The 14,485-nt window shown below is 38.3% G+C and overlaps 1 protein-coding gene across 1 annotated transcript in view; it reads right to left on the reverse strand.

The window, feature by feature from the left end:
• Positions 1–760: 760 nt before the first annotated feature.
• Positions 761–14,485, reverse strand: part of Col9a1 (collagen type IX alpha 1 chain) — a 94,209-nt gene continuing 80,484 nt past the window's right edge. The window contains exons 37-38 of the mRNA XM_008856332.2: positions 10,366–10,443; positions 761–1,867 (exon numbers count right to left, since the gene is read on the reverse strand). Of these exons, the coding sequence (XP_008854554.1) occupies positions 1,683–1,867; positions 10,366–10,443 (263 nt within the window). The 3' untranslated portion in view covers positions 761–1,682. The remainder of the gene's footprint in view (positions 1,868–10,365; positions 10,444–14,485) is intronic.

The raw sequence follows: 14,485 nt of genomic DNA on the forward strand, positions 1-14,485 counted from the left end.
TCTTTTACTCATTATAAACTCTATAAGACATAAAATTAAATGAGGTTAATGGTCTTTTTATTGTAAATTTGGTTTGAAGATGTTTTATTGAGAATTTTTACACCCATGCTCACTATAGAGATTTGGTTATAATTTTCTTATTTGAACACCTCAACAACAGTATAGATCAAACAGAAGGAAAATATCAGAATGTGCATTTAGGTCTTTTGAAATTTCATATTCAGACAAAAATATATTTTTGCACTGATGAATGAAGGAGCTCATTCATTCATTGAAATGACAGCGGCTGGTCCTTAACTAGAAACCAAGTAAAACTACACTTAGAAAACTCCATGTAATCTCTGAAATACTGTGGGAAGTGTGCATGTATATACATCTGTGTAATTTTCTGGGGGAAATAGCTCATAACTTTTATTAAAGTTTCAGAAAAAGTCCATCAATCTCTCTCTTTCTCTCTCTCTCTCTCTCTCTCTCTCTCTCTCTCTCTCTCTGCACACATACACACACACACACACACACACACACACACACATATACACACACAATCCGTCAGAGCATAACACTGTGGAACAGTAAGGACTTTCTAGCTTCCTCTGGTTGGAATAAACCACTAACACAAATACATTTTTAATATTTTATTTCTTATTTTCATTTTATGTGTATGAGTGTATTGCCTACATCTATGTGAGTGTCATGCTATGCCTTCAGAGATCAGAAGAGGATATTGGATAGTTGTTAGCTGCTATGTGGGTGCTAGGACTCAAACCCAGGTCCTCTACAAGAGCAGTCAGTGATCCGCCCTACAAATACGTTTTTAGAAACACCAGTAAGTTAAAATTTAAATGTAACTAAACAAGTTTAATGACTTCATTTAACATGATTATTTATAAAAAACAAAAATAAAAAGTGTAAGAGTTTATGAAACCATGTTTATTTCTTTTTTGGTACAACCAGAGAGGTTACCTCAAACCTTTAAAATAAATAATCTCAGCAATAAAACTTATGCATGCCAGGGTATTATAGTTGCTTCTTTTCTTTCACATAGAAGAACTCAAAGTATTGATGGATTTGGAGTACAGTACATAGAAGTTCACAAATTCAGACTGAAGAAGAAAACCAACATAGTTATAAGGAAATCATATCCTGTGCACAGCCCTTTTTGCCACTCTCGATGGAGCACATTGATGGGAATTTTAAGCACCAATTCTATTAAATGTAGTGGGGTTTCTTCATTACTAATCTAGTAATACTTTATATAGGAACTGAATTAAAAATCTGAGAACAGCATCTAAATTAAAAATGAAAATAAAAAACTGAGAAACCAAACAGTTGGTTTTTTTGTTGTTTTGTTTTTTGGGGTTTTTTTTCCCATTGGCACAGTGACCTGTGATATATCACATAGCACACTAATTTTCAAGATCCCGGGAAGAGGATTGTGAATTTATCTAAAGAAAATTTAAATTTGATTTTAATCTGATGACTCTCCTGTCTTCCCTCTGAGGAAAGGAAAAGGACGTATTGAGTAGCACCATAGTTTTAAACCTGATCGTCAAGTAGGACTAGTGTAACCATGTTTATGGTTAAACACTGTCACCCTCACCCCAGTTTTAGTTGGTCTTTTTTCCTCCAGGCTTCATCACTCCAGGTGTGATTTGTGCAGGTTGCCTGCACCACTAAGCCTTTCACTGGTCAGGCCCTTTGCTAAAGGCTCGCAGACCAGCTTGTAGGGTGCAGGAGGCTGGCTCACAGAAACCAGGAGGGCCAGGAGGGCCCGGGGGTCCAGGCACACCAGGAATTCCTGCCGTTCCTGGGGGACCTTGCTCACCATCCCGGCCATTTCTCCCAAAGCTGGCAGGGCCTGGGTCTCCTGAAACAGACAAAAGATCATATATGTGAGCAGGAGACTCCAAAATAGCTGTAAATCAGCAAAAAGCATTAGACATTCACACCCTAGCCGTGTGCAAGAGAGATGCTTAACAAATGCTTTCAAAAACGATGAACAAGGAAGGTAGAGAGATTTCTTTACTGGATTTGGGTTTCATAGAAATGAAAAATTGAAACACACTTCAGTGTATGTCACCACATTTCCATCACGGTAGCCTCTAGCCATGAGTCTACCATGTGGGTCTACTGAGTACTGGCGTGGCTGGTCCAAAGTAAGAACTATAAGTATATAATAAGCTGGATTTTGAAAGTTTCATATGGAAAAAAAAACTACAAAGTATTTTATCTGAAATTTTTATATTTGTTACTAATATAATAATACTCTGTATCTAGTGAGTTAAATAAATAAAGGCTACTGTATAGGTATCCTTCAACTTATAATGGGGCTGTTTGAAAACATAGTTAGGTCAAAAAATGTGCCAAACTTACCAAACATCATAGCTTACCAACCCAATACACCACACCACAGGGTACCAGGTCTTTCCATTTGTGATTGCGTAGCTGACTCAGAACTGCCCAGCATCAGAAGAAAAGTATCATACTACATATCACTAATCTCATGAAAAGATCAATATGCAAAACCAAGTAAGATTTCTACTGAATTTGAATCACTTCCGGGCCATCACAAATCAAAAAAAATTCCAAATACAACCATCTAAAGTCAGTGACTAGCTGTATTATTTTTATTCATTTTGTCTGACTCTTTACACCCTTTCCATGTGGCTACAGGAAGATTTAAACTCACATGTGCCATGCTGATGCATGGCTCACATTCTCATTCTTATGAACAATGCAGCAGTATTTAATTTAATTTAATTGCTAATAGTGATCCATATCTGGGCCTGGATAGCTAATCTAGTCTAGCTAAGAAGTTACAAACACAAGTTTTTGAGACGAATGGTGTTAAGTTCTAACTTTGACATTTAGGAACAGTATGAATTAGAAAATCACTAACCTCTGACTTTCAGCACCTGTGAGATAGAATGATGCCTTTCTTATAATTAAATTCTGTGACTGACAGCATCTGTTTTGGGGGACTGCTGCAACTATTAAGATATTATTGATTCATGTCTTTTAGAAGACTAAGCCATGCTCCCTACAATAGTCCATCACATTCTAATTGGATTACCCCAACATAAACTTCACCACAGTGAGTTCCTCAAAGAAATGTCTGTTTTGTCATGTTTGTCCAATGGGACACATTCTCTGAGTCATGGAGCCCCATAACTAAGAGGAATTTCTGCTGACTCTGTTCCCCTCTGCACCAGTAGTGCTTTTACTTTCATCCTATTACTGCAAACGTAGTACTAAGAAACCACTATCAAAGCAACTGCATATGCTATGACAATACTGAATTGTGGGGACCCTCAGTCCATCTCAGCTGTCCCAGTTTAGTCACTCTGCCACAAAGCCAGAAGCTAGATCTTCATATTCAATTACATGTTTGCTTAGGTGAAGTTATCAGCCTTCTTTCTCAGAAGTTTCCAGCTCTCTTTCTAATTTACTAATTTATTACATATTTGTTTTTATAATGACCTGGTCTTATTAAGTGGTATTATTTTTACATACTCACGTGCTTTGGGGAAAAGTAATTAGAGGCCCTATTTTACATATATCCCATTCTTCTTTATGTGTTTACATTGAGACCTATACAAAGCAATGCCTTAGGGCAAAACATTAGCAAGTTTTAAGGAAGAATAATTATCTTTGAGTGTATGCATCTCAAGGCTGTAGTTAAGCAGAAATATGTTATTTCTAATAATTTATCCCGTAGGATTTTATCCAACTACACTAAGTTGTGATGAGGTGGGAAATTATGCATTTTCCCCTAATGGGAGAAAGGCTTTTCATAATCCACAGCATCTATAGATAAGGCTATCACATCAGCTCAGGTAGCAGAGCCTATTCTACCCCCTGACATCAGAGGCAGTTAAAGGTTAATTTGGTTATTTTTTTTTTTAGCTTTAAAATATAAGCCCATCTAACTCCATAATAAAGGTAATTTTCATGAACTTTATTGGGAGGAATGTCCCCACTGAGATACAGCAGACCTCTCTTAAGCAAATCAAATCCAGACTAGCAGGAGAAAATGGCCATGCCCATAAGAGGAGTTAAATCCAAAAGAACACAAGTAGGTAGGCAGGTAAGGCCCAGGAGGGTAGACCAACCTCACCTGCAGGCCAAGCCTTATTTTTAAAAAGAGATTTATTAGAGCTCAGTCACAGTCATTTTTTAACATACTGTCTGTGGTTATTCTTTCAATGCAAAACAGAGCTGAACGGCTGCCACAGAGACCCCCCACGCTCAAAGCTAAAGCTATGATCCTATACAGAGGTTTGTTGGTCCCCGATGCCATAAAGCAATAGGCCCTGCTTAGGAAATGCCCTGCCAACTTTACTAGAAGAAAATTTAGAACACAAAAGTAATGAAAATGGCCACTGAGTTTCCATGCCAGTGTTGAGGAGACAAGAGGGAGTGATGGAGTGGAGGCAGGGAGGTGGAAGCCCCAAACTGTTCCTGCTAGCAGCTCCCTGGGGGATGTGGGCCAGTGCTTTAAATAAAACCTTTCTTTTCTTAAACATTATTAACTGTTTCAAACTTCTATTTTACATTAGTAAAATAATCCCCTCCCTCAACCTTAAATTGAAAGGAATTTATTCTTTCAAACACGGACATTAAAAAGTAGAAGCAAAGCTTTCAATTTTTCACATTTAGTTCCCCAATTCAGCACCCTGAGGGTGGTGGGGTTGATGATCTTACTCTGTAAGCTAGGCTGGCCTCAAACTCAGTATGTATCCCAGGATAGCCTCAAAATGCTAGGATTACAGGCTGGATCTATCATGCCCGGTTCTAATTCAACACACTTTAAGAGAAATAGGCATTTTGTTTTGTTTTTAATTTGCTAACTTTATTTCAAATTCTTACTTGTCCTTTGAGGAAAGAGTTGATGAAGTTGTCCTATCCACATATTCACATTATAAAAAGCACACTAAGCCCCAGTCTGCCTTCAGCAAGTACACCAGCAATTTATTCTTTGGGGCTATGGATGAGATCCATCTCATTCACACTTTATAAAGTACCCCTTTTCTCGTGTGCTATACATTGTGCTCATTACTGATTCCATTTTTTATACATTTTGAAATTATTTATTTATTCTATGTGTATGAGTGTTTTGCCTGCATGTATATAAATGCACCATATTGTACAATGTCAATGGAGGCCAGAAAGTGGCACTGGATCCCCTTGAACTGGTGTCTTGGTGGCTCTTAGCTGCCATGTGGGTGCTGGGAACCAAACCTGAGTCCACTACAGGAACACTCAGTGCTTAACCACTGAACCATCTCTCCAGTCCATGATTCTGTTTTCTTTATGTGGAAACTGAGTTGAGAAGGCTAATTACCCAGTAATAACGTAGAAAACATTGCAGTTAGCAACATAGGCTTTGACGATTTACTCTAATTGAACTAACCTTCCACACATACTGATTTGATAACTCTCCTGAGGGTGTGTATGTGTGTGCGTGTGTGTGTGTGTGCATGTGGTAGTGGTGGTGATGGTAGTGTTGGTGGTGGTGATAGTAGTGGTGGTGGTGACACTGTTGTTCAATTCATTGTGTCTAAGTTGACTAGGAAGCAAAAGAGATACAATAATTCAAAGCTAGGCTTGATTCCTCCATATTTCTATTATGAGTCTTCCAGAATTCAATTATGAGAAACTAAGATATTTTATGGGGTTTTGCCTTGTACCCATGCCTGGGAGAAGGGAATAGCCTTCACATAACAGCTTATCAGTTTCTTATGAGCCCTGTCCATACAATATTGTACTCCAAACTTGCTGAGAAGGAGCCCCATTTGGGGTGACATCATATTATTGTCCAGGCTATTCAAGAAGCTAAGCTGATTCACTTTAACATCACAAAATGGGCTTGAATGTTCAGTCAGCACTGAGTTAAGGAAAGTCCAACTGCTTCTCCGTGTCTCTTAAAATAAACCTTGGGTCTGAAGTGCTTTGCCTACCCCATGGGTGTGTTGTCTTCACTAACTGAAATTCAATTCTACACTTATGAAATTTCAAGAATCACTATGCCAGACATTTCATGATTAGAAAAGAAAGGAAAGGAAAAATATCCATGAAATTCTCTATGTAAACACTAGAGGGCAGAAATGTTACGCTTAATGTTACATTAAGTAGGCTATCTGGTCATAAATTGACTGGTTATTTAAACTTTTGATGTGTACCCCAAAGTTACATGTTTTTAATACTGAGCTAGTATTTGACAAGGTTTTTCATCTCACTTATTCCTGTCTCTAGTGAGTTTGTAAGAGAAATCAGGATCTATTGTTAAATAGTTTTCCTTAAAACACTCAGAGTGCTAAGGAATTGGTCATGCATGGGGAATTCAGTGGCAGCAGGCACGCAGAATGCCCTTTAGTGAGATGACATAACCAAGTCACAGTGCTGGCTGGCTCTGGTGTTCAAAGAAGAGGACTAATGACCCAGGGGTCCCTTATAAATTCTACGCTGTTCTGGGAGTGGGGACAGAAAATGGGATTATGGATATGCCCACATGATGTGGCTGGGATCACAAAGACAAATGAATCCCATTAGATGGTGTGTTGTTTTGTCTATTATATGAAGCTGAACTCGGGAAGCGTGAATATTTCCCTCTGCCATTTGCAACCTGGGAGACCTTTGTCAGAGTGTGTGACCTGGGTCAGTCTGCAGTCTCAAAATAAACAGATTAACTACAACAGAATCAGCTGAATGAGCAGCCTTTGGCTTAGCCAGGCCCTGCTTTGTGCATTTCACATGTGTTATCATGTGCATACATCCTCCTACATGACCCTAGGAGGATGTGTGGTTCTCATTCCTGTTAGGCAGGAATGAAACTGGAGAGGTAGTCATTGGCAAGAACGGGAAGGGGAGTGCACAAATCCTCACAGCCTGGCCCCGGGGCCACTTCCCTTGAGTATTTTCCATGCCTAGTCTGGCTCTAACAAACTAGACAGCACATATGTGCTTTAAAACAACAATGTGTGGCAGATAAAATGAGAGTCAAACTATAATAACATATGGTCTATAATAGGAAGTGTCACACTACAACCCAGAGTTTTTAATGCTTAACACACAACAGAGATATGCTGCTATAAAGGGAAACAAAACAAAAACTACACAGAAAGAACAAAGGACTCCTAATAACTGATAGATAAAGAAGGTGGTGGCTCCATTTTCTTTTAATATTAGGTACGTTAAAACAAAGAATGATGAAATAATATTTTTCCATTCCATAGGATTTGAACCCAAAATCAACAACAGTGATTTTTCATTAGTTCTCACAATTACACTATCAAAATGATGTCACTCTTATTTTGCATATGAGTTAACTAAGGCACAGAGAGAAACTAATTTGTATAGTGTCATAAGGTCAGTGAGTGACAGTGGCCTGATCTGAACCCACAGTTTCTGAATTGGGGAACCCACGCTTTAAGGGAAGAATGACTCAAAACCTTCTGTTAAGGATGTGTCTGATTGGAAAAGTTGTTAGCCAAATGTATTCACAGTGTAGAGAAGAGACCCAGCTGAACAACGAAGCTCCCAGCTGGCACCCCATGAGAGATAAATATGGCCCTATAGTCACACTAAAGTGCTTAGAGAACCTTTTAGCTGCAAAACCTGCCTCTCCAGTAACTGAGTTAGAAGGTTAGCTCATATTTTTGAAAAATTATCTGAAACTCAAAATTTACCAAATAATGTCAGATATCTTATCAACAACAATGCAACAAAAGCCCTCCTCCCCACCCCAAAGAAAGTTGAAGTGTAGGTAGAAGGAGACCAAGAAGAAGGACAATCAGTATAAGGAAGATAAAGAATGAGAAGGGGCCTGTGAAAGGAAGTGAAGAGTGGATAGAAAGCAAAGGTAGTGATGACCTTGGCTGTAGCTCCAGGAAGGGAGGGCAACAATTAAAGAAAGGAAAGAAAAGTGGGGCAGGTTTTAAGAGGCTTAGAAAAGTGAGTGCATAATGGTTTCTGTTTTAAATCAGAGTTACCTTTTGTCACGGCTGGCTTTGGTTGTCAACTTGACACACCTGGGAATTGGGAACCTCAACTGAGGAATTTCCTCTATCAGATTAGCCCGTGGGCATATCTGTGAGGCATTTCCTTGATTGTTGAGTGATGTGGTAGACCTCAGCCCACTGTGGGTGGTGCCACACCTGGGCAGGTGGTCCTGGGGTGTATTAAGAAGCAGGCTGAGCATGAGCCAGACAGCAAGCCAATAAGCACTGTTCCTCTGTAGTCTGGGCTTCACTTCCTGTCTCCAGGTTCCTGCCTGAGTTCCTGCCCTGATGATGAGCTATGATGGGGATGTATAAACCAAATAAGCCCTTTCCTCCCCAAGTTAGTTTTGGTCAGAGGGTCTTATCACAGCAATAGAAAACTAACGAACACATATTAAGTCCAAGACAAGTGGCAACACATTTTAATGATTTGAGGTTTTGTTGTTGTTGTTGTTGTTGTTGTTGTTGTTGTTTTGGGGCTTTTTTTTTTTTTTCTTAAGAGGAAAAAGACAAGAGCTAGGGAAGGCAGCAAATGATGAATCTGTCCTGCCTCACTATCTTGCCTACACATGGCAGGTCTGATGTGCTAACAAACAAATCAGCAAAACCCTTCTGTGGCTGAGTGTTGGTTGAGTACCACTGACCATCCAGTGACGCTGAGCTCCTCCTGGGGTGACTCATTTATTGCAGGTGGGAAACAATATGCTCCCTTGTGGAAGTCTGGGGCACTGCAGTTGGTTTCCCAGCTCCCAGTTTTAAAATTAATGTCACTGAATTTTCAGTAATAAAAATGTGGTTCGAAAGGCAAGTCACAGGTTCAGAAACTGTTAGGGAATTTATCAGTAGTGGGAGAAGTTGTTAGGTGACCTCTTAACTACATGGGTAATTAAGTACACTGTGGTAATGAGTCACCAGTTTCAATCCCTACTATCACTGACACTGTCAATGAAGGATATGCTCTTACTAAGTACTATTTCCTTTTCCTTTCTTCTGAATATCCATCAACAAATTCAGATTTTATTGTATGCTAAAATCTTTTCTTGATCTTTTGGGGTTCAACCATATTTCTTTCAACTTTTTTCCAATCACGCACAAAAAATTAATTTGTGAAAATATCTTGGAGGCCCACGAGTCCCATTTTCGAAAGGCAGTATGTGAGCTGTCTCCAAACATATTCTCTCTCTTCTTTTTAATTTGTAATAAGAAAGAAATCCCCAGGAGCAATAAAATAGATAATTGGAAAGCAAAGATTTTTTTTTTCTGGCTACAATTATAGCCATGATTAAATATATAACCTCTGGCAGAATTACAAAATGGAAATTTATTTTCCTAAATTTCCCTAAACTAAGTTTTCTGAATTCATGATTGAAGTGAGTAACACTTCACATTTTTTCCCTTTCTACAACCCCTCCAGCCTTAATTTTCCCCACCTACAGACATCTTGGGCCCCATGGCCTTCCCCCAGCCATTGCCTTTAGCCACCATGTGAGAATTTTCTAGAAGCTTGCACATCACGCATGCTGCTGAGCTGAACTGGCTTTTGGCTCCACTGAGCTGCTTTTGTGTCTGGGTTTATAAGTCATTTCCCAGTGGACGAGTATGTTCCAGCCAGACTTTCCTGGTGACAGAGCAGTCAGTGTATAAAGAAAACACAAAATGCCCAGTGAGAAAAAAAATCAGGCTTCTCACAGAGGCCACTCTGTCACCTCAGCCACCCAGCTGTGACATGTGCCTGTGTGGAGCTCTCTGTGAGTGTGATAGAAATATTTGAGGTGTTTGTTTTAGGGGGAGTGGAATTTTGGAGGGTCTGAGTATTTGAAAAGGGAGCTTTTAAAATAAAATTTTAGTTATTCCCTGTACCATGTGAGTAGCTAAAAACTTGAATTCCTTTTCCAACTGCTCTGGCTTCATAGATGTGAAAAAATAAAGCTCAAGTATATCTCAGTAGCAAAGTACCTGCCTAGCATGTTCCAGGACCTGGGCTTGATCCTCAGCACCACAGAAAATAGTAATAATGAAATAACAACAAGACACTATTGCATGAGCTAGAAATGAATACCACTTCAGTCATTCCAGTTTTTATAACAACCAGATTATGGTTGGACCTTGACATTATTTTTCTTGAAGCATGTATTAGGAAATTAATATTTCAAGCCTTGACATCTGTCTTCCCATAAGGAAGGCAGACATGATTTACAGATCATTTAACTCTTCATTAAAGCCAGTCATGAAAAATCTATGCCAGCCATTAGACAATCACCTGATAAGCTCAAGGAATTGAATGTCACTTCTGAAACGTTCAGTTCAGACTGTACATTTGCTGCCATTTTCTCTCCAGCATCATCTCATGGTAAAACTCACTTACCTGGGAGACCTGTAGCTCCAGGCAAACCTTTGGGACCTCTTCCAGGAGGGCCACGTTCCCCTTTTTCTCCCAAGTCACCTGCATTTCAGAAAAGACATGTTACTTTTCTATACATTTGTAAATTTCTATATTTTAAACTTTAAGCAAAGCCCAAATTTAGAAACTAAAGTCATGAAGTTGCCACAAATTCGACTGCAGTAAACGTGTATCAAGCACAACGTTCATCATATAAACCGATCTAAGAAGAAAGATATCATATGGTCTATCCACAGACACTGAAAAGACATTTCAGAAAATGGAACAAGAATTCTTGGTAAAACACTGAATAAAATAATAATCAATGGGTACTTTGCTGAGTATGATAAAATACATCTATCTCAACTCAAAAGCACCATGTTCATCAGGAGACAAGAGCAGCAGCTCTGCCTCAGGCCACACAGAGACGAGGCTGCCTTGTCGCTACCACGTATCGTTTTGTTTAAGGAAGTAAAACCATTCTCCTTTCAGGTGATTTGAGCATTTATTTTAAACCTTGAAAATTTATTCAAAAACTACTGTAGTAGGATTGACAGTAAACAATAAATGAATTCAGTAATGTAGCATGACATAAAATTAATATATATAAATCAATAATTTTCATATATAAAAACAGCACCCACGGGTATAAGATATGGTAAAGAAGTACAATTTAGGGGGCTGGAGAGATGACTCAGTGGTTAAAAGCACTGACTGCTCTTGCAGAAGACTGGGACTCAGTTCCCAACACCCACAGGGCAGCTAACAACTGTCCGTAACTCCAGTTCCATGAGATCTGACACCTTCTTCTGGCCTTCACACTCACCAGGCACGCATGTGATGCACTTGCAAACGTACGCAAAACACTCATACATATAAAACAAAAACAAGTAAAAAAAAAATTAAAAAGAAGTATGGTTTGTAATAGTAATTAAAATGCTAAATAACTAGAAATGAGCTTAACTGGAAAAACGCAAGTACAATATGAAGAAAATTAAACCTTTCTAATAGATACAAGAAGACTTGAAAGGTCCTCAAGTGGAATGACATCTCAATAAAATGTCATTTCTCCCTAAGCTGAGTATTTATCAGCATTCCAAGTTTTTTAAACAAAAGAACCATATTGCAACCAAAAAGATGACTCTGAAGTTCATATAAAAAAAAATCATAAGCTGGAATAGCCACAACTACCCTTCTAGAAAAGTAGCACAAAGAAACTAATCCTACCAGATAGTTAACTGTTAGAGTTGTATAGTTGTTACTGTGAAGCAGAGATGCCCAAATACATGTGGGAATTTGCTTTATAACAAAGGTAGCATCTTTTTAAAAAAGATTTATTTTATTATTTGCTATTTATGTGTATGCTTGTATATGTGCATGTGTATGCAGGTGTCCATGGGGGCCAGAAGATGACATCAAATCACCTTGAGTTACAGGCAGTTGTGAGTGGCCTGATGTGGGTAATGTGGGTGTCAGAACTTGAACACTGGTTCTCTGTAAGAGCAGTGAACATTCTTAACCACTGAGCCATCTCTCCAGCACCAAAGGTGGCGTCTTAAAGTGGGAAACATTTAACAATACATCAAATGGTGCTGGAAAAAAGTGAATAACCAACTCAAAAAAAGTTACAGCTAAAACTTTATCTTTCACATCATTTTCTAGGATAAAAGCAGATCAAATATTTAACAACCAGAAAAAAAAGGGAGAATTATAACTTCAAGTTGACCTTTCTATTTGTGATTAAAATATGATGAATTTCTGCAATGAATACAAAACAAAGCAATGCAACAAAAGAAGAATAAACTGGGCTGGAGAGACAGCTCAGCAGTTAAGAGCACTTGCTTCTTGCAGAGGACCCTAGTTTGATCCTCAGCACCCACATCAGGTGGGTAACTGATGTTCCATGATCTGATGCCCTCTTCAGGCTTCCTTGGGCAATTGCACATACATGGTACATATACAGGTACATTTGCAAAAAAATTAATGAGCAAAATACATCATTTATCAGCCACAAAAACGGGAATCAAAACTGGCTCTTACATGGATGAGAGTGCTCCTGAATTTGCTTTCATAAAATAAAGGCAATTTCTTTAAAAAAAAAAAAAAAAGCAAAGATGCTATTTTAACCTAGAATATCAGCAAAAGTTCCAAAGTTATAGTAAACATTTTGAATAAGTCTACAGAAAAAATACAAAACTGCATATTGCTGAGGAAAGTGAAAATTGGTATGATCTCATTAGAGATTTGACAACAGTCACCAAATTGTAAATGGAAGTTGCATTTTGCCCAGAAATCCCACTTATAGAAATTTATTCCAGAACAGAAGTGGAGATAAATTTAGCAGTAGAAATAGAGTCTATGCTGATATTTTGTACCAAGATGAAATATGTACACTGTGTGCACTGCAGCCTTTCTGGAACAACAGAAGTCTGGAAGCTAATGGATCATTAAAGGTAAGTATTGAATTACTGCCACAGAATGGAATACTATACAACTACGGAAAAAACAGGCTTGTTGGAATGATCTCCAGGAAAGATTGTTAAATGAAAGAAACAAGGTCCAGATCGCTTATGAAAAGACAATACAATTCAATTTGTATAAGGAAGCAGGAAAATATATGTCTATATATTCTTATATGCCAGTGCTTGTAAGGATCTGCAAGAAACTAATAATAGTGGTCACATAATAGGAATGATAGGAAAACTAAGGATATGGGAAACCTTTGTGGAAAAATTCTTTACTAAATAACTATCATACACTTAAATTCTCTTGAGCAATGTGTATTTAATATTATCAAAAATAAATGTATTTTTAAAACTAAAATGTGTTGTCATGAGTGTCTCTCACTAATGACTTGGAATTTATTGGGAATACACTTTGAATTGCAACCAAATGTGCATAAAACATTTACAAGACAGTTGGTTAAGCATGAGGCCTCAGCAAACTTCAGAGCAACACTACATCAATTATCCACGCTCCTGCAGACCAAGTCCAGAAGCCTGCTCATTAGCAAAGGGCCTTAATAGTGCATTAACTGGTCCCTAACTGACCTCTACTGTCTTTTAGAAGGCATTATTCTTCTACCCCGTTTATGTAGTAATATATTATCATTCTGATACACTATTAAAATGCACAATACCAAACAAATTCTGTGTAGAATCAGATTTTTCAAATATCTATACCAGTCCAGCATTATTCAATATTCAGTCAAGTTTGTTATAATTTGACAGAGCCAGACATACAGAAAATAGAAACAAAACCTATTCAATCGTCAGCACATTAGTCAAATAGTCAAGAATTATTTATGAAGTCAAAGTTTAAATAGTCACATAATTTGATTTTTTGCTGAGAATTTCCATACATGAATCTCTTATGATGAACCAACTACATTCCCACAAGAATTTAAGTTATTATAAATATGTGTGAGGACCCAGAGCAGAGGTTGAGCTCATATTCATATAAACTGCTTTTTTTTCCATTACTTATCAGTATGGCCTTACTATAGTCAGAGCATATGAAAATGCTTAGTCACTTTTGTTAATAATCAAATTGTCAAGTCATGGTGATCCTGACTGGCAATAAAAGGAGACTCTACAGATGAGACACATTTTCTGAAGACATGAGATGAAGATTATAAATTAAAATGTAGCTTTCACATTGATAGTGAGAATCAAACTTATTTGGACATTCCAGCATGAAGCCACACCAAAGGGCTGCTTGCATGGCGCAGGCCTGCTGGCCAATGCTTCTGCCTTTTGGCTACTGATCATAGGAAACTAAACTTTAGAAGGATGTAAGGCAGAGCCTTGCATGGCGCAGGCCTGCTGGCCAATGCTTCTGCCTTTTGGCTACTGATCATAGGAAACTAAACTTTAGAAGGATGTAAGGCAGAGCCACTGAATTCACTACGCCACTCAACCACCAAACCCTAGGTATGTGGGGCTCTGTCAACTGAGCTCCTCCCCAGACACTCTGGCCATGTCTGTTTTTATGATGTAGAAAAATGGGTCCAGGAACTAAAGGTCTACCGTTGCAGCCTACTCAATCAAAAATACACACTTAAGAAGCCTTAGGTCAGGTATGAAGGGAAATACAATCAGAGTCA

The sequence above is a fragment of the Nannospalax galili genome, unplaced genomic scaffold (assembly GCF_000622305.1).
Source record: "Nannospalax galili isolate Female #2095 unplaced genomic scaffold, S.galili_v1.0 scaffold206, whole genome shotgun sequence".
Classification (NCBI taxonomy): Eukaryota; Metazoa; Chordata; class Mammalia; order Rodentia; family Spalacidae; genus Nannospalax; species Nannospalax galili.